At 42.4% G+C, this 22,842-nt stretch overlaps 1 protein-coding gene across 2 annotated transcripts in view; it reads right to left on the reverse strand.

Moving 5' to 3' along the window:
* The window catches only part of KCNK5 (potassium two pore domain channel subfamily K member 5), a 41,461-nt gene extending 20,768 nt beyond the window's left edge, over positions 1-20,693 (reverse strand). The window contains exons 1-2 of one of the 2 annotated variants that reach the window (XM_081000006.1): positions 20,339-20,693; positions 19,771-20,018 (exon numbers count right to left, since the gene is read on the reverse strand). In XM_081000006.1, coding sequence (XP_080856132.1) covers positions 19,771-19,956 — 186 coding nt within the window. In that variant the 5' untranslated portion in view covers positions 19,957-20,018; positions 20,339-20,693. Of the gene's footprint in view, positions 1-19,770; positions 20,133-20,338 lie in introns of those variants that run through there. The other variant, XM_081000005.1, reaches the window with a different exon arrangement.
* Between the last annotated feature and the right edge of the window lie 2,149 nt (positions 20,694-22,842).

Below are 22,842 nucleotides of genomic sequence, written 5' to 3' on the forward strand. Positions count from 1 at the left end.
CTGGAAGACTAAGCTATCTATGAGATATATAAGAATTGCTGCCAGTTTTGCTGCTCCACCCAAGCAAGAGAGAAGCAAGGGGGGAGAAAAGCGGGGAGTGTTCAAAGTACAGACGTTAATACTATTTGCACTCTTTGATAGCTGTTTAAATTTGCTAAGGCCTTATTCAGGTTTTCATCTGTTATTGCCTATTGTGAAGAACTGATTGTTGCTAGCAGATACCGTTTAATCATTTCAGCAGTTGTTTTGACTTGCAGTTATCTTTCAAAGGAATGGAATCAAAGTTCAAAGTGCTGTTGCAATTTCTCCACTGAAACGTGAACTTTTCTCAGCTGTGCAGGTGCAGCTGGAGAACTTTATGCACCGCATAAAGTGGATTACCTGGTGAGTCAGGCTATAATCAAATTAAAATTTTGGCTATGCTCCCCCTCTTATCAGCTGGCCTATGTGCTGCACAGGTTTTTTAAAGAACCAAAGTGAGTAACACCACTGCAGAGAAAAGTGAAGTTAAAACATCCAACACAAAATTTAAGGTTGCAATCCTAACGATGCTTATTTGCGAACACATTTGGTTGGAATCTGTAGGACCTACGTTGGAATAAATATAGCTCGATTTGGGCTACCTGTTAAACCTATCAACTAATTAATGAGCAAGTGGATAATAAAATCTGCATCTCAGCAACACAAATATATGTAACAACTCCTGCTGGATCAGAGTGTATGTAGTCCAACATCCTTGATTCAACTTTGGGCGATCTGGTTCTTCTGGGAAGTCTACAGCTGGCTATGAAGACAAAAGCCCTCCCCTGCTGTTCCTCCCCAATAATGGCTTTTTAATGCAAAAAGCACCGAGAAACCAAATCATACTTTGAGAGAACAGCTTTGCTCTTTCAGATCCTTTTTGTAGCATTTATATAACAGTACTACTGAGTGTTCACATATTTTGGGGCTTCAAGGCACGATGTCTCATTTATTGCTGTTCGTCTGTTATTTACTGTGCCAACAGCCTAGACTTGCATCTGAACAAACCTCTGTTTCTTACCTAACAAAGCGCCCAGAGCTTGTGGCAAAGTCTGAAATCTAAAGCATGCAAGTAAATGCTGCTGGGTTTCTTGTTTATTTCTTATGTAACAGAACTACACACACTGGGCATAGTTTTACTTCTGATTGCTGCAGGAGAGGGAGGGAGGAGATGTCATCCAAGATTTTGTTATTTTATTATCTACCAGCTGATTTGCCAGAGATTTAGGAATACTCCATTTTTAAAAAAGGAAATGGGAGAGGGAGGGGAGTCATGTTTCATAGTAGCTATACTCTGCTTCATCACCAGCCTTTGTGATTATATCTGTCTATCTATATCTCTATAGCTATACAGTGGTACCTTGGGTTATATATGCTTCAGGTTACATACACTTCAGGTTACAGACTCCTCTAACCCAGAAATAGTACCTCGGGTTAAGAACTTTGCTTCAGGATGAGAACAGAAATTGTGCTCCGGCGGCGTGGCAGCAGCAGGAGGCCCCATTAGCTAACGTGGTGCTTCAGGTTAAGAACAGTTTCAGGTTAAGAACGGATCTCCGGAATGAATTAAGTTCTTAACCCGAGGTACCACTGTATGTCCTAACAACAGCTCTGTTACAAGCACTATTTATTAATCAAAGGGTGAGCAACAACTTCAGTGCAATAAAAATAAAAAAATGTAAAAACCAAAACATATGTATCATCTCCCACCACTACCTCAGTGAGACTCACCAGAAGCCCACAAAACCAGAGCAGTTTCCATTGCACTGAATGCTGGAATCACTCAGGCTCCAGGGAAAGGAATAAAGCATGACCTGAGATACGAGGCATAACTAAACTAAAATGAACAAGGCAAATGTTTCTGTTCCACTTGGAATGGTTTTATGTGTTTTAGAATTGTAATTTTTTCTATTATTGTATACCATGGTGAAGGAGTGGGTAAAAAAATCTAATAAACAAACTAACAAACAAACAAACAAACCAGGTTTTAGAATATGTAAAGTGAAGATGGTAACAATGAAGCTTAAAGGATACCTGGATCTTAAAGGATCTGCAGCAATTGGTTTTCCTTTGAACAAGTCTGAACTTTGCACTGTTAAGCTGGGGGCAGAATCAGAGCAATTAATGTTGGCACTCAACATAAATAGCTGTTTAAAACAAGCTAAAACCATGCTGCTTCAGTGCCAATGTTACAGGCAGCTTTAGAAGCAAAGGATATCTTTACATACATTTACTATATATTAAATACTTCTTTTTGATTCCTTGTTGGGGCATTATATAGTTCCCTAATCTGTTTCTTCATAGGTTACTGATAAAATGCTACCAGAAAACATAAAAAAGATTGCATTGTGGTGGCAAGCCAGCAGTATCTGACAACATGTTGTTGCACACCATTCCAGTCTCTGAGTGGTGTGAGATTCCAGGGGTCCAGTTGCTTACCCAGGGTTCTTGTTTCCTTTGGAACTGAGGCACAGCAGAGACTGTGGTGTCTTTATGATAATTACACACATATACAACCTGCGCCTATGATGATGGAAGGGTGTAAAGCATTACACTCCAAGAGGGTCCTGTCTCTCTCATTGCTGCAGCCTTGGATGCAGAAAGAAATGATGTCTCTCTGACCCTCTGCTCAGCTTGCTGCATTTAACAGCCTGACACTTCTCTCTCTCTAGCCCATATCCCAACCAACTGCAATCCAAATACTGTACAACTCTGCTTTCTTCCTGCTAACTATCTCACAGTGGAAGTGGGGACTCACACCCATCTGCTGTCCAGCACAGCGTATCTGCTTTGTTTGGTTGCCCATTACCTTTCTTTTGTTCTCCATTATGGCTCTTCTCCCAGGTGATTTCCTGAGCACTAAAAAACTGGTTTGACCTGTATTTTGACACTGCTAAATTCAACACCTGGCAACCCATGTTAAGACTCTAAGCACTGATTAAACTCCAAGAACCACGACTTCCGGGTTGGCGCCATCGCCGAATGGCGGACTCCCTCCGAGCTCCGGAGGGAGTCGGCTCGGCAGGGGCTGGGTCCTACCGCGCCGGCGACGCGGGGACCCTTAAAAACCACGGGCACGGGGCCCGTGGACATGGGGACTCGGCTGGTACCGTCAGCGCCCTCCCGACTCGTGAAGGAGCCTTTTTAAAGGCTACGGATCGGGTGCCTGGGAGTGGCGTGGTACTTTGAGTCTATCGCTTCCCCTGCCGAGTGCAGCCGCATGCCATTCGTCGGAGAGCGCTGGCTTCTTCCATTTGAAATTCGGACATTTAACAAAAACCCGTGAGTAATTGGGTAACCGGGTACAAAAGGAGGAAAAAAAAAGGAATTTTTTTTTCGGATTCGGCACGAGCGGGGGGGATCTAAAAAGGAAGTCAGTCCCCTCCCTGATTGTAAACATGCTAAAACAAGGACTGAGAAACCAAGATCAATTCAGAAGTTTATTGCTGATTAAAAATACCAAATTCCACGATGGAATCATTACAAGAATTGTGCTGGAGGAGAGTCGAGGGTGAGAGGGAAAAGGCAACCCCCCCCCCGGGAACCGGGGCGATTCAGAGAACCTGGCGGAGAGAGATGGAGAGTTTGACAGCTGTCAAAGTAGCTGTCAAATCTTGAGAATATAAAGAGGACTTTGCTACAAGTATTTTGCTGGTTAATTTTGATACAATTGGATATAAATATCGATACAAAATGTCGGGTGGAAAAAGAAACAACAATTTGACTTTTGGATGAGAGGACACAAAGTTATTGCAATCCCTCTAGAGGGGCTTTGGGACATTACAAGCGGCGTATATGGAAAACTACTCTGGGATGTGTACTACTGGTCTTAGCTCCTGGGAAAGTAGCAAAACTGAAATATTTGTTTTGTCTACAGAGGTGACAACACAATAGAATCTTTCTATTTAAGTAAGCTCCTGAATAACAAACCTCTGTAGAGATACTAGATTTCAGAATAAGAATGGTTTTGCAGCTGAACAAGACAGAAACCTGAGAAAGTAAGAAACAAAAGAGTAAAGGACCAACTACGCCACGGCAAGAACAATGGGAGGAGTAACAATGATCAAGGGAAATTAAAGGCCTCGATTAGACTGGACTTTTGAAATTAAACATCATCAAAACAAGTAAATTTAAAGAAAACCGGCAAGATGAATTGAGAAAGTTTGGCTGTGGACTTGAGACCTCCAGGCCGACAACATACAGACTGATGGACATAGGGAATCTAAACCGGGGAAGGGAGGGGGAATTCTAGAATCCAAAGGCTATGTAATCAACTTCTGGAACCTTCTTCTATTTTCTATCTTTTAAATTTTTTTTTATATATAACTTTGGTATTTTGATTTAACAAGTTTTGGAAAAAAAAAGAAAAGGGGGAATTCGTGGAAGGAAGCGGGGTAGATTTTGGGGAAAAAAATCTTTGTTCTATTTTGTTAAAGGTGAGGAGTGATGTTAAGATTGTAATTTAAATTGGCTATTAGGCATAACATATTAGGTTAAATTGGGAATGAGAACTTGTGGAACCAACGTAGGGAAAGGGGAATACAGTCGGGAGGGGAAGGAGGGAGTCCCAGAAAGAAGGTTATGAAAATAAGGGTTTAAAATTGGTCTTTTTTCTTTCTTTTCTTTCTTTATCTTTTCTATCTTCTTTATTCTGTTATTATTGGAAATTTTAATAAATATGATTAAAAAAAAAAAAATAAACTCCAAGAACCACTAGACCCAGGAATTTAGGGGAGGATCTGGCATCCACAAACTCATTACTATATGAACCTATGTTCATGAAGACATTGCAATAGGGAAAGGTTACGCATGCTGTCCTCACATGCATTAACAAAAAAGATAAAAGAAAACTTAAATCATGGCATGTAAATTGGCAACTATAAATTGGGTCCTCTGTTTGTCCATTGTCCTGCGGCTTACAGTGCAAATGAACACCATACTGCCAACAAAAGGTTACCAGGCATCACAGACTGCTGGATCACACCCAGAGCAAATCACTGTCATCCTTGAACTTTTGACCTACTTGCATGATGTCAGAGCAAATAAGCAGAAGCTAGGATGAAAGCACAATTATTCCATCCTTACATGTTGGTTTAACACTGAACTTACTTTCTATTTCTTTTTCCCCAACTGCAGAAGCCATTTCTAGTTAATAAGTTACAGGCATCCTTGACCAGAAGAGCTATGACTGATAACCAGTCCTCTTAACAGATACTAATTCTGCAAGTTAACATAACTACACAATGGACATGTTTTACTTCTGAGGCAACTGGAGTGGGGGTGGGGAATGGCCTTCCAAATTTGGATGATTTTCCCCATTTAAAACAGCCAAGAATTATCTCCCTGTCATGAAGTCTGGAGAGTACTTCAGAACAGAAAACAGAAATCAGTGTCAACAGTGGTTAAAGACAAACAAGCAGCAGTTGAGAAAAAGCCTGCTCTCAGAAAGCCGAACAATTTGGTGTGGGCAGATTTCTTCAGTACAGAATTCTATTTAAAGTGTTAAAGCATATTATAAAATCTGCACAAAATCAAAATATTTAAATGAACTGCCATTAAAATGTGGCTATCCCAGTGTTGTATTTGTCAGAGTACAACTTAAAACCCTAATTCATGTGGCCTGATTTGCATGGACCATGGTTTAGAATTATTTGCAAACCAAGCCCAGTGCCTTAACTATGGTTCATTAGTGGAGATAAGCCATGGATATTTGTTGGCTTACTGAACTTAACTATGATTTAACATTATGTGCAAACATGGGGACTTCCTTAACTATGCTTTAAGTGTGATTTGACAATCGAAATTGTCCACCAAGCAGAGACATTACGCAAGAGCAGCTGTAAAGCAAAATTGCTCTCAGTGCTAAGCCATTGTCACTGCCAACTCTGCCTGGTAACAATATCAGTTTCCCTACCAATGTGGCTTTTGTTTCACAGCTGCAACATGCATAGCAGAGGAAAACTTAAAAGGGACCTTTTTGAATTATTTTCTTAGTCCATGTTTGCACTGTTGAAAGATTGCACTGTTGAAAGATTGCAACTAAATGCAGCTTTATTACATGCCTCTTTAACCTGTAGGGAAGGGTTTCAAGTCATGTTTATGTGCCAGATACCTGCTGTTCATGGTTTCAAAAACAATTCACACAGGTAGCAGCAGACACAATAATCATGTCACACTTTCACTCCCTGAACTGACCTAGGTGAACTAGGATGCCAGTGTGTGCATTAAGCAAGGGTGTGCTTTGTGGTCTTTAACTCTCCCTAAATTTTCTATAAAGTGCAGCTGGGGAAATAAAGCCAATAAACATTGCAGCAGCAAAGTGGAGCAAGTAAACGGGTTAAGAAACTGTGTACTGCTAAGAACTCCAGGTATTTCTTTGATAGGGGAAGGTGGGGAATTAGCTGTTGACAACAGCAAATGAAGCACTCAAGAGAAAATTTCCACACCTCCTCTCTAGCAGCTGGCCAATGGGAAGGGGGTACTGTGATCCAGTGAGCAAGAGCAGGGTACTTCAATGGCTTTCAGGAGAGCAAGGAGAGGAAAGTGGGGGGAGGAAACAAGTCAATGAAAAACAAAACAGACCTAGGATTATTTGTTTGGTTGGATGGTTTGTGGCTTAAGCGTGGCTTGTTTCACCAAATTCTGAGTTAATAAAACCATAGTTTGACTTAGTGTGATATATGCAGCCTGTGTATGAGGATGAGAAGTACAAATGATGCCTGTGCTCCTAGATACAAAATTTTATTTATAATTAATCCCCAAAAGCTCAAACACAAGAAAAACATAGACACTGCTTCGAGACAAGAAGCTTGGAATTCAGTTGCCTAAAAGAGAATTCACAGCCTTAAAAACCATAGAAGTATAAAAAAAAATGGACACCAGTATTAATAACTTCTGTTGAAATAGTGTGATCTTAAATCAAAGTAAGATACAGAAGAATGGTGTATCTTGTTTTCCCTGCAGAGCTTTGCAAACATCTACTAGCTCAATCATCAGCAGATAGATATTTGTTCTTCTGAAAAATGATAGCTTGGTTTTTCAAGACAGATGACAAATGAAGTTTTGCAGAATTCTCTGATGTTTATAGGCGGTGCATGGAAAATTACAGAAGAGTAATTGACCAAACACAGCATGTCTGCCTGAGGACAGGACTCCTCCCAAGACACAAGCACACACTTTCATTGCTTCAGTGTTCCCCTTGGCATGGAGAACAAGGATTGAATATTTTAGAGAAAATGGAAAAATATCCTGGGAAATCAGAACCACTGTTGTGGCAAGACAACCTTCTCTTTTGTGGGGTGTTATTTTAAAAGAAGAATCTTTCCCCTCGTGTCAGCCCTTTTCTACTATATGTATTTCAAAACACTGCGATGACCCCAAACTGGAGAATTCAAAGTACAAAAATGATTTGGCTTTAAAACAGTTAGCAAGATGGCTCACATTATAGAGCTAAGTCCGCCCCCCCCCCAGGCCACACTCTTAGTATTTTATCAACAAATAAAATTCAAGTGGTGTAAGTATTTAACAGAAATGAGAAAACACTCTAAACAGCCACATCAAGGGCTATTGGTTGAAAGGCAAAGTATACTACTATAAAATGTAAATATAAATAAAAAGGCACACAGTCAGTACTCATGCAAGCTAACATATTTCAAAGTTAGATAACCTGATGTGCCAAACAAACCCATACACAGGCTGCTGCAGGAGGTTTCTGTTCCTGAAAGCTCTGGAATCTTATTAAATTCTTAAGAACAACAACAATGGACCGCAATTTCGATCATTGTTCCTCCTAAAAAATTACCTAAAGCTACCATCCTGTGCACGCTTACTTGGGCAAGCCTTATTGACCCCAGCAGTATTTACTTCCCAGTTTAGACTACAAGTATCTAAAGCAAAGCTGGCTAGCCTGTGACCCTCTAGATGTTGCTGGACAACAACTCCCATCATCCCTGATCATTGGCGATGTTGGCTGAGGCTGGTGGGAGATGAAATGAAACAACATATGGAAAACCATAGGATGCCCACCCACTAAACTAGACCTCACACCGAAACTAGACACACTCCCACTCAAAGAGAGGAGGTATCTGACTCACATGCTCCGCTGTTGACTCCACTTGTAGGTACAATACACTGAATCTACAAAATCTTTATTTTCAGCTGGAAACAGCAAGTTCATCATTTCATAGTGAGTTTCCATCTAGTTGTCCTACATGTAAACCAAACGAAATCCAAGAGAACATCCATCCCATATAATTAAAAAAGGAAAAGCAGCTAAACACACTATCCAAGCTAAACAAACTATTGCCAAACCAGTAACTGGTTACTGTGTCATGAAACAGCAATTTATTAGAGGAGTCATTAAATAATTGTAGTTAAAGAGACATGTTCAGTCAACACAGATGGTTTAAGAAACAGCATGGATAACTGGGGGGGGGGGGGAATCTTCCCCACCCCAATGTACTGTAATCTGCTTTTGATTCTGCACAACAAGCACACTGTCTTACAGTGCAAAGAATCTGGAGTTGTAACACCAGTTGCATTGCATGGGTGATACAGTTTTAGTTCACATGTGAACCTGTACATGGAAATTATACCTCATTTTCAGTCTGTGTTTCTTTTTGGGTTGCATCCTATTATCTGCTTCCACTGGTTCCTCATTTTTAATCCTTAACTGCAAGGCTTTTCAGTTCTCAAGAGTGGGATATTAAACTTTATAAACAAACAATAAACTTTATAAACAAACAATAAAACTCAGTAGCATCATCCCAGTTCTTTCCCAACACTGCTCCAGAGGATTTTGTGGTTGCGGGTGGTAGCAAGAAGCACACCCAATTCTGCACAGCTGGTCTTCAAACTTGCTGGATCACGTATGTGTGTGTTTCATACATGGATCTGTGTACCCAAGTAGAAAAAGTGAGGTTCTGTTTTAAGGCTGCTGAAGGAGGTAGAGAGAGATGCCTCCTTGCATACCTTCACTTTAATGGCACAAGACCCTGAAAATGCCAGCATATTCCATATGTAAGTTCCATATTCAGGAACTTACATTTTTCAAAAGCTTAACTAAGGCACAAAATAGAGCCTTTATAATCAAACTTTGGTTATCCGAGTCCACATAAAAGACAGGGCCTTATCTGGCCCCACTCTGATGTGGTCAGGAGGACTGCCAGAAATAGAGGATTAGTGGTAGCACTGAATTGCTCCCTAAAGCTTTGGTGTGCTCCATATAGCCCAAATCAGACCTAATGCATAGTATTCTCATTGAGCGAAACTTCGGCTAATTAAAGGACGAGATGTTCTCATCTTCATTCCCCTGGGAGTTTAGATAAAATGAAGCTGAATGAGAAGAAAGAAAAAGCTGCTTGGACATTTAACAGTGCTGCTCTCAGTTTAATGTGGTTAATAGCCCTAAATTGAATTATGTTAATTTAATATAATTTAAATACAGATTAATGTTGAGGCTTTGACACATAACTTGCATTAAAAGTGCAAAGGTTTGTCTAAACTGCATTTGGATACCAAGGTGTAAATTATGGGAAAACTGAACAAGTTTGTTTCATTATAATTAGTAGGACAGTCAGTCTTACAGTGCAAGCTAATGATATCTACTCAAATGGAAGTCGTGTGGAATTCAATAAGGCTTAGGGCTTATAAACATCCATCTGCAGAAAACCAGAATTGACATTTGCTCTGGTTTAGCTGTACAGAGTGATTTTCCTGAGGGAAGCTCAGGGCAAAATAAATAAATAAATGAATGAATGAATGAATGAATGAATGAATGCTTGGAGTGTTAAAGCATGGACTTCTTCTTGGAAAGAGTGAGGCAAAAGGCAAGTGAGGATGAGCCCTTAGTCTCAGGTAAGTGGGGCTAGAACTTAACTAATACAAATCTGTTATTTGTCAGGAGGTTTTACTCTGTTCTGTCTGGAAAGAGGATATACTATTTCAAGGATGTAGTTTGAGTTCTAACTGCCATTTTCTTAATTTCTTTGAATTTCAATATTTGGGGGGGGGGGATTTGCAAAGAATGCTATTTAAGGTCTGGCTCTGTGTAAAATAAACCTACTTCCTGTGCTGTCATGGGTTCTAGTAACAAAAAAAAATCACGGAAGGCAAGAAAAAGGAAAGGGGGGTTTCCGTCTGTGGTTCTTCAGAAAAGGTAACATGTAACCAGCTACAAGTCTCGATATGATTGCTACAGAAACTTTTTGAAATGCTGTTATCGTTCTTACAAAGACACAAACAGGCTAGTCAAATGCCATAATATGTAAATTCCTTCCAGTAGCACCTTAGAGACCATCTAAGTTTGTTATTGGTATGAGCTTTCATGTGCATGCACACTTCTTCAGATACACATGGAAAGCTCATGAAAGCACAGTACTACAATACTGTCTTATTTATTTTATAGTACAGTACATTGATTATTGCTTTCATTTTATAGATCAATGGTCTCATTGGATAGTAAAATTCATGTTAAATTGCTGTTTTAGGGGTTGTTTTTAAAAGCCTGGAACAGATTAACCCATTTTGCATTACTTTCTATGGGAAAGCACACCTTGGTTTTGGAACGCTTTGGTTTTGGAATGGACTTCTGGAATGGATCAAGCTTGAGAACCTAGAAAGTGTTTCAGTGTACTATTAGAACCAAGCCTTACAGTGACAAGTGAGCTTTGCAATTTCTTTACATTAATATAAACACAAAGACTGCATATGCACAAGGACTGTGCCAGAGATACTGTACCTTAATGCAATCACATCCTCTAGTTAGTAGCATACCACTAACCCCATGGTGGAGTGCAGTATTGAACAGTCTTGCTTTTAGCACTGGGTTGTGCCTGCAGGATATATTTCTGCACTCAGAACTTCAGGCTTCACACAAATTGTTGCTGCTTTGTGGTTGGGCTTCATATGGCAGGTTTAGCTGCATGTGCTGATAAGCCATTCAAAGAACTAACACGATCTGCTCTTACTAAGATCTGTATTAGATGCAGGCAGCTAAGAAAGGCAAACGTGCCCTTGAAAAATATGACCAGGAGGACGCATTTTGCTGGAAGCAGCAAATTTCTACTAATTGCTCTCTTTTCTCCCTGAACTCAGTTTCTGTAGCTTTTACATCTGCTTAGTACAAAAATAAATAAATATTACCCCTCCCCACCTCAACAGTGCAGGAAACGGCTGTCTCAAACTTCTTTCTTTTAGCCAATTTTGTATTTTCAGGAACCACTGAAAATGTAACACCCTTCTTTTGAAACAAGTGCAGCTGCAAGCGCTGTTGCATCATAAAGCCTGAAACTGGATCGACTCAATGATGTGTGGGCCAGAAAAAGGAGAGCAGCTGTTGGGACTTCTGTCCAAGTAAGCAGCTGTCCATATTGGAGGAGGTCTGGATATGCATTCTTAAGATGTCTGTAAAATGGAAGCTTGGCTACTCCCTAAACATTTCATGTTACTACTACTATTACATGATTGACTTTAGCTGTACATCTCAATTGGAGAAAATATGTAACGCTGCTGCATATATTCAGAGGTGGATTTAGGGGAGCACGACCAGTTTGCCCACACTGGGGGCAGAGCTGAGAGGGCGCCGCAACAGTGACTTATAGAACGTATGTTGAGAGGCGGTGTGTGTGCGCACCAAATTTTGGCGTTGCACAGGATGCCACTGAAATTTGAAAGCCCAAGTCTGCCACTGATACATTTCTGGGGGGGGGGGGGCAGTAAGGAAAATTGGAACTATGTGTCAAAGTCTCTCTGGAAGTTTTGACAAAATAGCTAAGTCCAGGAGTTTGTGAGCTTGCTACAAACTGCATTCCCTCTGAAAGAATGGCTACATAGCTTTCAGGTCCTCTTGAATCCATCTTTGTCATTGTAGGACCAAGCAACCTCTTTGGCAAGGAGCACCTATCATCAACTTAGACTGGTATACCAAGTATGTCCTTTCCTGAACAGGGCTAGCTTGGCCACCATGATCCATGCATTGGTATCCTCACAACTGCACAACTGTAATGTGCTCTCTTGGGGGCTTCCCTTCAGACTGGTCTGGAAGCTGCTGCTGCTGCTGCTGCAGGATACTGCAGTGAAGTTGTTAAATGCAGTACTTGGATATGCACATATTACATTATATTGGGGAAACTGCTCTGTCTGCCTATTCGGTACTGGACTATCTTCAGTGTGTTGTTACTAATACCTAACTAATACCAAGGCATTATTACTGAACAACTTGGGACCAGATTAAAGCAGGTTTCAGGTAAATGAATTAAGTAAATAATGGATTGCATAGTGCAAATGGCAGAAATAGTAGTTCTCTCAGGCATTGTCCTAGAGCTGAAGATATCTCAGTAGTTATTTCCAAGTTTCAGGAGGAGTTAATGTTGCTTCAATTCCACCTAGAGTGTACAAGATACTTACACATTTACTTGGATATAGATGTTGTGCTTCTTCTTCTTCCTTTTCTTTCTTATGTCTTTTTTAAAGTACCCAGAAGCAAATCAAGGGTGGGGTAAGAGACCGCTCTGGCAAAGATAGCATCCTGTTCTTTGTAAGAAGCCACAAACTTGTTGTTCACATTTAGGTTTATCTAGGCTTCCTGCAGCTGCTTCTTCCCACCCCCACCCCTTATCCAACTGGGACAATCAATGGTATGTATCTTGAAAGGTCATGATAGCCATTGTCCTTAATTCACTGTCTGAAATATAACTGGCTCAGCTCTTGGCCAATCTGCTCTAGTGTATGTCAGACAGAAGTTGGAGTGAGGGTATCAAAATAGTAGGAATGTAAAATGTAATATGGCTAGCCCTACAGACCTCTACATATGTAGGCTTTCCACTGAATATATCTACACATCATGCATGAAAGGGGGCTTATACTAGTCATGGGGTTGAGAGACAGAGCTTATCCAGACAATGAAGTCATGCTGCTACTCCATCCTTTTGGAGATAGTCCTGCAACTCTTAATTCAAAGACAAGTTTTCATTATATAATCAATAAATACAAAAGATGCCAGGAGTCATCTTGCTGATCTCCACTCTTTTTTTAAAAAAGCTGGATGACTTGTGCTCCCATATATGATAGGGAAAGCAGTCACACTCCAAGGAATAGCAAATTAGTTTCACAGCAAATTCTGTATTCATCTTAATTTACTTCAGCCCTTACACCCCTCCTTGTAGGCAGGATCTTGGTGTTACGGTCCTAAATGGCATATGCATTTAGGAAATAAGATGTCCATGGCATTTGCTGAGCTACATAGAATATTGCAAACTGTCCTGTGATCCTTGGATGAATGGCAGTATATACATTTTAATAATTATAATAATTTTGACAGCACTCCAAGTTGCAATGGCTCACTTGCTGAGGAAAAAAATCTCATTTGCTCAACAACAATATAAATGCTTATTGAGTGGTGGGGGATGGATGGGGAGAAAAGAAAGCCATTCTACAGCTTCTTGCTATAAATGAAGGTGGAAACATTCCTCAAAGAAAGTATGCCAGGAGCTGGGACACTTTGGCCCTCCAAATGTTGTTGGATTACAACTTACATCATTCCATCATTCTTGACCATCGGCCATGCAAACTGGGACTGATAGGAGTTATAGTCTAACAATATCTTGAAGGCCACAGGTTAAACACTGTTATTGGGAGTGTGGTGTGCCTGCTCCTCTCTTCTTCCTCCATCAGCAACAATGCAGATGTTAACATCTGTTTAATTCACATAGCAATATAACATGTAATCAAGTTCTTGTTGAAAAATAAATTGGTACGTGACAAACGCTATAGAGAGAGAGGCGGAGGGGAGGGGGGAGAAAAAGGAAGACAAGAGGTGCAGTTTCTAATTTGCGCAAGACCCAGAACCAAGGAAATGATGCAACAACCTACTCATGTTTCTGTGACTCAGTGGTTGTTCATAACATGAGTAGGGTGATGTGCTTTAGTTGCACTTCAAGGGTCTGTGTCTGGAAATATGGAACCCAAAATTTTCCAGCAATGACAGACACCTACACAGGAAGGCATTGGGGTGCATCCTCAACTTCCTGTAACTGTTTTTACTCCAGGGAAGAAAGCACTTTGCTTCCATTTTTTTGAAAATAGGGTTTTGTCCCATTTAGTTATTAATACTAGTTTGGCAGTTATGCCAGGAAGGAAGAAAACCAGCTCTCAGCCAATTCCACTTTCCAGGAAATAAAAATTCACAAGTGTCTCAGCTGTTTCACTCACCAAAGTGTGTAAAGAATTACTGGCTACTTATTTTTTGATGTTTGGAAGTATAACTCCTATTGGACACATGCTATGATTCTTGGCTAAACAATTTTACACAATAGGGTAGCAGGGACCTCTCCAATGCATCCTTGAACAACAACAAAGTAAAGAAAAATGGCAAGCAAACAAAATTAAATGCAGGATCTGCATCCGAGTTCCAAGCTGATCAACTCCATCAAGATTTAACACACCCAATTAAGCCATTTTGCATCCATAACGATTTTTTACAATCATAATTTTTATGGCAGCCTCTCACTTCAGTTTCACAAGTCAAAGTCATGTCAATACATGAGTGATCAGAGGCTGAGAGTTTTCAACTGTTTCAGAGGGAATATCTACAAAGGCTGCAGGGTATATTGCCAAAATACACAGGTCTTCTCTCAAATTTTCAGGATTAACAGATCCATTATGGCCTAAGTTTTTGTGTCTACCTCCTCAGGCATATGAACTACTATAATCAGTTGGAAGATGTGTGAGTATAGGAACGAAGGAAGTTGCAAGAAAAAGGGCATGAAATGCAAAGGGGTAGATTTTGTGATTGCAGTACAGATGTGAAATGTAACAAATTATTTTGTTAAATTTCTGCTGCATGTATTTAGTGTTGAGCATATATTGCTGGATTGTAATAAAACCTCTAAGCAGTTAAGGGGGGAGGCGGGTAGCTAAGCTTTGAAATAGCAGTTCACACATCACCAGTTAGTAAAGACTTGTACTTCCCTGTACAACATATGAGCTTTTAAAAAATTCTCAGCAAGCGTACTTCAGAGTAACCCTCAGTGAACCCAATGGGAACAGAAGGTTCACTTACTACAGTACAATGCAATGAATTTATGTGCGCTACCATATACATGATTTGCATCACCCATTCTTGCAACCTCCCACCAATCCTCTGCATCCAGCCAGTCCCTGATACAGGGGTAAATATCAGATGTAATAGAAGCTATGGTTTCGCACTATGTGAATGTGTATCCAGTTTGCACCTTTACCCTCCTCTCCCTTCCTTGGTGTGCCTCTGAGTTGGAGAAAAACTTTTGCTTGCAGTTTTTTAACAAACCACAGTTCCTCATTATGTCTGAATTCATGGAACTGTGGATTGTTTGTTTAGTGAAAATAAGCCAGAATTAAATCATGATTGCAGATCCTGGTTTGTTCTAACAAATGTAAAACTTTAGTCAGGACAAAACAGAGAACTGTGCTTAGTATAAAACTGATCTCCTCATGGGTGCAAAAGAGGAAGCAAGCACAATGTTCACTGTGGTTTATTCATAAGTGAAGACCATTAAGACTTAATTAGGCCTATGTGTGTTCTAAATCATAATCCCAGAGCTGGTTCAAGCTTCTGCCTAAAGCAAAGGACAAGATGGCACTCCCTATTCCATGTACAGAAGCTGGCTGGACTGGCATTTGAATTTTGCTTCAGTGTTGGTGATAGAGTTACTCCTGAGAGCAGCAGACTAGCTTAGTGTGCAGGGCTCTGCCCTCCAACACCATGCTGCCAGTCTCAGAGTTGGCTGCTTCACTGTGCTCAATGATAGAGCCAGCGCTGCACATTCACGGGTCAGCAGTAATCCACACTTCTCACTACTTCCATGCTAGCCCATGGAGTAGCACTTTGTGCAGCACAGCAGCATGATGGATGCTGCAATGTCAGGAGAAGAGGTAGAGTCAGGTCACAAGAGAAGTGACAAATATCCCCCTAAACTGGGTATTTTATCTCAGTTGCATCCTCAGCAATGAAGAACTCACATATACAGCCAGACCCTATTCATGTTTACTTACATGTCAGCTTTCTCCCAGCTAAATGCATGTAAGATTGCAGCCTATGAACATTTAGTAACTTTGTGCAATTTCAAATTAAAACATGAAGAGCCCTAACTAAAAACAGGATACAAAAAAATAGAAACCTGACATGAGACTTCACTGTAATATAAGGAGTGGAGAGAAACAGATAACAGTACATACAAGACAGAGTACGGTTGGGGAAAACCAAAGGCAAGTGGAAATCAATGAAGGGATTCAAGCATGGGCACAACATGAGCAAAAGGGGAAGGAGATAGATGTACCAGCAACATTTCTGAATTCTGCTGAAGAAGAACTTTGAAAAAGAAAGAGGAAGTTCTAGCCCCTTGAACAGGAAGCCTCCGAAACTTTTGCTTATAGGAACATGCAGCAATGATTGTGCAAGATCAAGAAGCATATTCTGTGTGCAACATCTTATACATGGAAGGCTAATGATAATAGCTTTACAGTGTTATAAAATTTGGTGACAATGACCCCTCAGGCAAAATGCTGAGAGATTATTTAGCTCAACAACTACACAAAACCCATTTGTAATGTTGTGCAACACACACGACTAACAGTGTAACCAAACCTGAAATCTGAAACAATGAAAAGGGAGGTAAATGCCAACAGGTTTTCTTGAATTTCCATCCCATGCTGAAGAGATACTTTTCAGGTTGTTGTTGTTGTTTTAAAATAAACTTGATTGATTTTCCTCTAAAGCCAAGCAACTAGTTCCTTTGAAAACTTTGAAGAAACCACCAGCTGCATGCATCATTCTTCCATGTGCCCACAAATAACTTCCACTGAGCTGCACAGTAGTTGAGTTTTTATAATGTGAAGTCTGTCAAGCATCCCCCCATGTGGTGGGTGTGGGGCAAAAAAATACAAGTCCACAAAGAACAAGCAAACACCAAGTTTATGATCCACTGCCTTAGATGACAGTCACATCAGTCACCAAGGGACCAACAGAGATATAAAGTTACAGAAACCCGAAAATCAGTAGTGACAGCACAAAAGAATTTAAACCAAAAGGTTACTTAGCTCACCCTCACACTAAAAGAGGGGTTTTCTGCGATAACCATCAGCCATGACTACCCCAGTTCACATTACGGAATGTTATCCCAGTGCATCCAGTGGTCAGAATATTTTCATTTTGACTTCAATAAAAGCAATGCTATATGATAACAATGAGTAAATTAATTGTAAGCCCGTCCTTCCTTTTTTTCAAATTGGAAAATTGGATCCATTCCACGTATCCCCAAAACAAGTGAAAACAGATAGACCATGGAATACTCCAGTCATGCAGCCCGGGCTGTATAAATTGATTGACCCTTATTGCATAACCCTCTACAGTTATATTAACTTCAAAGTGATTAAGCACAGGAGGAATAAGATATATACCGACTTCCCTTTCAGTGGAAGCCCTGCACACAGGCTTTTCACCTCCCCACAATTGGCTTGGGTTTGTGTGTGTCAGAAGAACCTCCAGAACAGTGCAGGGGGGTGGAATCATTCCATCTGGCAAACCACCTGCTTGTGCAGATGGAACGTTTGTAATAGCGCACGTTTAATTCCACCCACAAACACTAAGAACATAAAGAAGAGCCCTGGTGAATTTCCTACCAATCAGTATCATCAGATAACCCTGGGTATTAGGAGGGAGTGTAGAAATACTTCTCTGTCTTCACACCATTCTATACCTCTATCATGTGCCCCCTTCTGTACCATTTCGTCAGATGTTGCAACCTTTCCACATAGGACAAATGTCTCCAGGCCCCTGAGCATTTCCGTTGCCCTTTTCAACTTCAGCAGCAGATGAAAGTGCTATGAATACGCCAGAAGAACAAGCTTTTCTAAACACACACACACACCACAGAATGCCTGTACCTTCCTGTATTTTATGACATTTTGGCCTCCCTCTTTTATAATTTTCCAGCTATATCTGTATATGTAATACATGCATATATGCCAGTTATTATAACATCATCAATGCACATGGTGCTTTACAGGGTACAAAAAGGGTCAGGTCCCTGCCCTGAGGAGTTTACAGTTACAGGAGCTTGCAAAACTGACAATGTTTCATGCATAGGACAGACAAAAGCTGGTCTACAAAAGCTTATGCTGCAATAAAGAGTAGCCTTCAAAGGTGCTGCAAGACTCTGTTCCAGAATCAGTAACATGTCCACTGCTATATACTACTAGAAGTTCAGTGAGGATTCAACCTAAATGATATTTTATGCAGCTGCAACAAGAATCCTGCAGTTCTTTATTTTACTGTCTAGCCTCACACTCTGTGCAAGCCAGAGCTTAACAAAAGTGCCAGGCAAACTTTCCACATAATGGAGCTTATGAAGCATATAAGAAGAGACAGGCAAACAAAGAAAAGGATCAAGGGCAGGAACTATTCAGCATCATCCTTTGTTTCCGGATCTCATGTGACTCAATCAATGGGGCTCCTGCAAGTTGAGCTCTTTGAGGACTGGAATCTTTCTATTCACATTCAGATCTACCAGAGTATCCATACTGAGCTGATAATGAGAAAACATTCTAGAGAAGCTAGAAGTTGCAGGAAGGAATATTTCCCAGTGAATTAATTTAAACAGATGTTCACCTTTGAACTTTCAAGAGGAGAAAATTCATGCACCCGCACACAGCTCAGTTATCCAGATGCAAAGCATGAAACAGGTGTTTTGCTTATTACTGTACAAGCCTTGCCATTCAAATATTGAAAGAAAACTTAAAACTGCACAATGTTTCAAGGACACATCACAAAGTTTCCCCCCTCTCTCCCTGTTTGCACTCCCTTTCTTTTTATAATCTCTTCCACGCTTTTCACCTGCTCACAGGCTTAAAAGTTGTACTGATAACATCTGCACAACATTTGAAAAAGAGGAAACGAGAAACTAAGCACCTGCTGCTGACATAAAACAGTACAAAACTGTGCTGGGCCTGCCCCTTAGAAAAGTCACAATAACAGCCACCGGCAACGTATGACTGAGGAGGAGTTTACAGAGGGGAAAGAGTGTGACAAACCAACTGAGTCTGAGCACTCTGGGGAAAGTCCAGTTCTTAAACGCTGCTTAAAAGATAAACGCGTTTGTATGTCGAGAGGGTACAATGAGAGGGCTCTGAAAGGGTGGGGAGAATGAAATAAAACGACTGCTGTTACAAGTGAGCTTCGCGTTGAATGCCACATTTAATGTGTGTGTCCCCCCCCCCCCCTTCAAAGAACGATTTGTTCTGCAAACACATACTCCCAACCTCGGATCGCTCCTGGTGCTCATCTACTGTACTTTGAATTTTGTTCATGCATTGTTAGGCTTGTGCAATTTAGGGAGGGAGGAGGTGCAGGGTTTGAAACGCACCGACAGAGCTAAACAATAACCCATGCTTTCATTCAAAGGGTTGGCTCCTTCCCCCAGGAGGAACACAATGATGTCCCCCGTATAAGGGGGGGGGACTCTCTGTGTGTGTGTATGGGTGGGTGGTATTTCCCCTTTTTATTTCGTGTGCGGGAGGTGTGCGCTCATGTCCTCAGGTGCCATTTGCTTAGGCTTATAATACAGTACTCTTTGAAGTCCTCCGCTTTGGAAGCCTCCAACGTGACCGTCGGTTCACAGAGGGTGGACAAGCCGCCACACTCCAGCCCAGCCCAGCGACTTCTCCATCGGATTTCTTTCTGAAGAGCAGCTTTTTTTCCCCCGCTCCCAAACTCACCTGCAGGATCTTGTCCAGCCCTTCCTGGCCCAGGCAGGGGAAATCCTTGAGGAGTTGCGTTTTCTTGTCCTTGTAGCTCTGCGTCGCTTGCTTCCAGTAAGGCTGCTCCAAGACTTCGAAAATCGCTGCTCCGATGGACAGGTAGAAGATGATCGCGGACGTGAGCAGGGGACCCCTGTCGACCATGGCGGCGCCCAGTGGGGGACGCTCAGCGACAGCGAAAAGGAGAGGCGGCCGCCGGGATGTGCCTGGCGAGGGAAGCGGAGAGCAGACCTGAGCTCCCTCTGGAGAGAATGCGAGGGACTCTCACGCGCTGCCTTGCCTTAGCCTGCCTGCCTCTGCTCCCCACCCCTTCCTCCTCCCCGAAGCCCCTCTTTTTATTTGCCTCTCACTTCATTCTGCTCTCCTCCCACCGTCTCCTCCTCCTCCTCCTCGTCGCTTCCCCCCACCGAACCATCCGTTCTTCCGACGGTCCTCCTTTCTCTGCCTGCGTCTCTTTCGCTGTTTGAATTTGGTGCCCTTCTGCTCCCCCACTCCTCTCAACCAGCGGCGCATGCGGAGCCGTTACCGGTTGGCCGGTGGCGGCGGCGGCGGCGGCGGCGGCTCCGTTCTCCCGCCTCAGAGACGGAGGCAGCGGGGAAGCCTCATTCAGCCCGCCTGTGTCCCATGTGGCGCGCGGACTCCGTGTCCCGGCGCGTTCCGTGGCAGTGGCGGTGGCAGCAGCGGAGGGAGGGCGCCGTGGTCGCCACGCCGCGTGCGGCAACAGCCGTCTCTTTCTCCGCTTCTCCCAGCCCGCGCTCGGCAGCCCGCTCTCTCAGCGCGGAGTGGCCCCGGCCCGCCCTGAGAAAAGCTATTTAGGAGCGGAGCGCCCGCCCTGCGCGGTGCCAGCTCGTGGAACGGTCAGAGCTAGCTGCTGCCACCGCCTGGGCGGGGTGAGCTGCGCTCCTCGGCAGTTAAGCGAGGTGCTTGCTTGCTTGCTCTTACGTTGACCTGGGTGGGAGCTTACGTCAAGTGTGTGTGTGTGTGAGTGTCTGTCGTCTGTCTGTCTCTTTCACTCTCATATTCCCGCCCTCCGAGGGCTGAAGGAAAAAAAAAAGTGGATTTAAAAGTTTTTTTTTAAAAAAAGTAGATTTAAAAGTTCAAAAGGGTAGCCACGTTCGTTATCTCAGATAAAATGATCACTCTGGAGCTGAAGCTCATCTGTATGCTTTACGCAGTGCTGGAAAAGGAATGATGATGATAATGAATAAAATAAAATAAAATAAAATCCTTTATCCACAGATCTCAGGGCACAAGAATACAAGATAAAAACACAAAAAGTAGTGGCCAGGCCTGGTTCCCTTGGCAGCAGTGCGTTTTGGTGGGGGCCTCCATACTGCACCCCAGTCCTTGCCCCACCACCAAATGACAGAGGGCTATCTCCCTCCCTTTCTTTCCCCTTTTCCGCTCAAGGAGCTCAGGGCAGTGTACATGGTTCTCCCCTCCTCCCTTTATCCTCCCCACAACCCTGTGTGGTAGGTGAGGCTGGGAGGCCGTGGCCGGTTTAAGGTCACCCGGTGAGCTAATGCCGGTTGCCCCGATCAGAGTCCATTGCTAACCTACACCATGCCGGCTGCCAAATAATAATGGTGGATGGGGTTGCCTTCCTCTAAGCATGAGTGGGTTAACTTTGCCCTGGTTCAGCTTCCCAAAGAGAGAGTCCAATCACCTATGGCCGCTCGCTCACCCTCTGTCTCTAGGGGGTGGGTGACAGGCATGTTGCATCAGTGCAACTGATACCCAAAGATTCTGCTTCCCCAGCATCTCTTACAAATTCAATGGTGGCTGGTGCTCATTGAGACTGGTGGCATGGGTGTAGTCAGGATTTATGTTAAGGGGAACAGGCATCATGTTAGGGGGGGCAGAACCTCAGTTAGTTTAGTATTTTTATTGATTTACCTGTTTTAGGGGGCAGCTGCCCCCCGCCCCCTCCCTTGGCTACGCTCATGACTGGTGGGATAGAAGGCAGGGGTGCCAGCAGGAGGTTGAGCTAGAGCCAATGACAGGCAGAAACAACTGGTCCCCAGTTTTGTCCCCAACCTCCTCCTTGTGACTTCTAAAATTTCAACACTGGGATGAAGGAGGGGAAAGCTCTCAGTCAGTGCCACCCCCCTAGACTGGGTGTCAGTACAGTTGTGGCAGAAAACTCTCAGGTCCCTGCACAGCTTCCCAAGTGTCCCTAGAAAGATTGGCAGCCCAAGCATGCTTTGGCAGTTGAGTCAGTGCTGAAGCAACAGAAGGCTACAATCCTATTCACATTTAACATGTTAGCAAGTCCCATAAATTTAGTTACCATATTTGTACCCTTTGGGGGAGCTTTGAGGTTGGCTCATTTTAGCCTCAGGACTCTGTGATGGCATATTTTCCAAGGCTACCCAGTGAGCTTCGTAGATGGCACAGATTTGAATCCAGATGGTCTTGTTCCAAATTCAGCACTTCTGCGTAAACACAAATTAGAACAGCATGTAAGTATATCTTTAGCATGTCTGGATGGTAACCTGAATGTGTTAAGAGATAATGAGTAGAAAATGAGCCTTCAAATCACAATATGTATAGTCCAACACAGTTTTGTTTCTTGGTCTAAAGCCTCTCACACAAATTATTTTTGTCCCCCTCCCACAGGTCATAATAAAAATAACAAGCATATCTAGAGTAATATTTTCTCACCTAACATTTGGAGGTAAGCATATTTTCTCAAAGAACAAAACATGCTTGCTTTTTCTACCTCCGTTTTTCAGAGGGTGATCATATTAGTTTGTAGCAGCAAAACAAACTGAGTCTTGTGGCACTTTTAAGGGCTAACCAGTTTTATTATGGCAAAAGCTTCCATGGACTAGAGACCACTTCATCTGATGTATCATGAAATGCATCTCTTTAACCACAATGACTACAGTAAAGGTTTGGTGGGTAGTCCCTCCCCCCCCCCATGGGCTCAGTCCTGTCAATGATTTCCCCACACTTACTTTGTAAATGTTTTACTAGGTACACCCTGGGTGGAAAGTAAAAGATTAGCATTCTCATCCCAATATGTGA

Source organism: Podarcis pityusensis (genome assembly GCF_964106645.2).
Source record: "Podarcis pityusensis genome assembly, chromosome: 3".
NCBI classification, from domain to species: Eukaryota; Metazoa; Chordata; class Lepidosauria; order Squamata; family Lacertidae; genus Podarcis; species Podarcis pityusensis.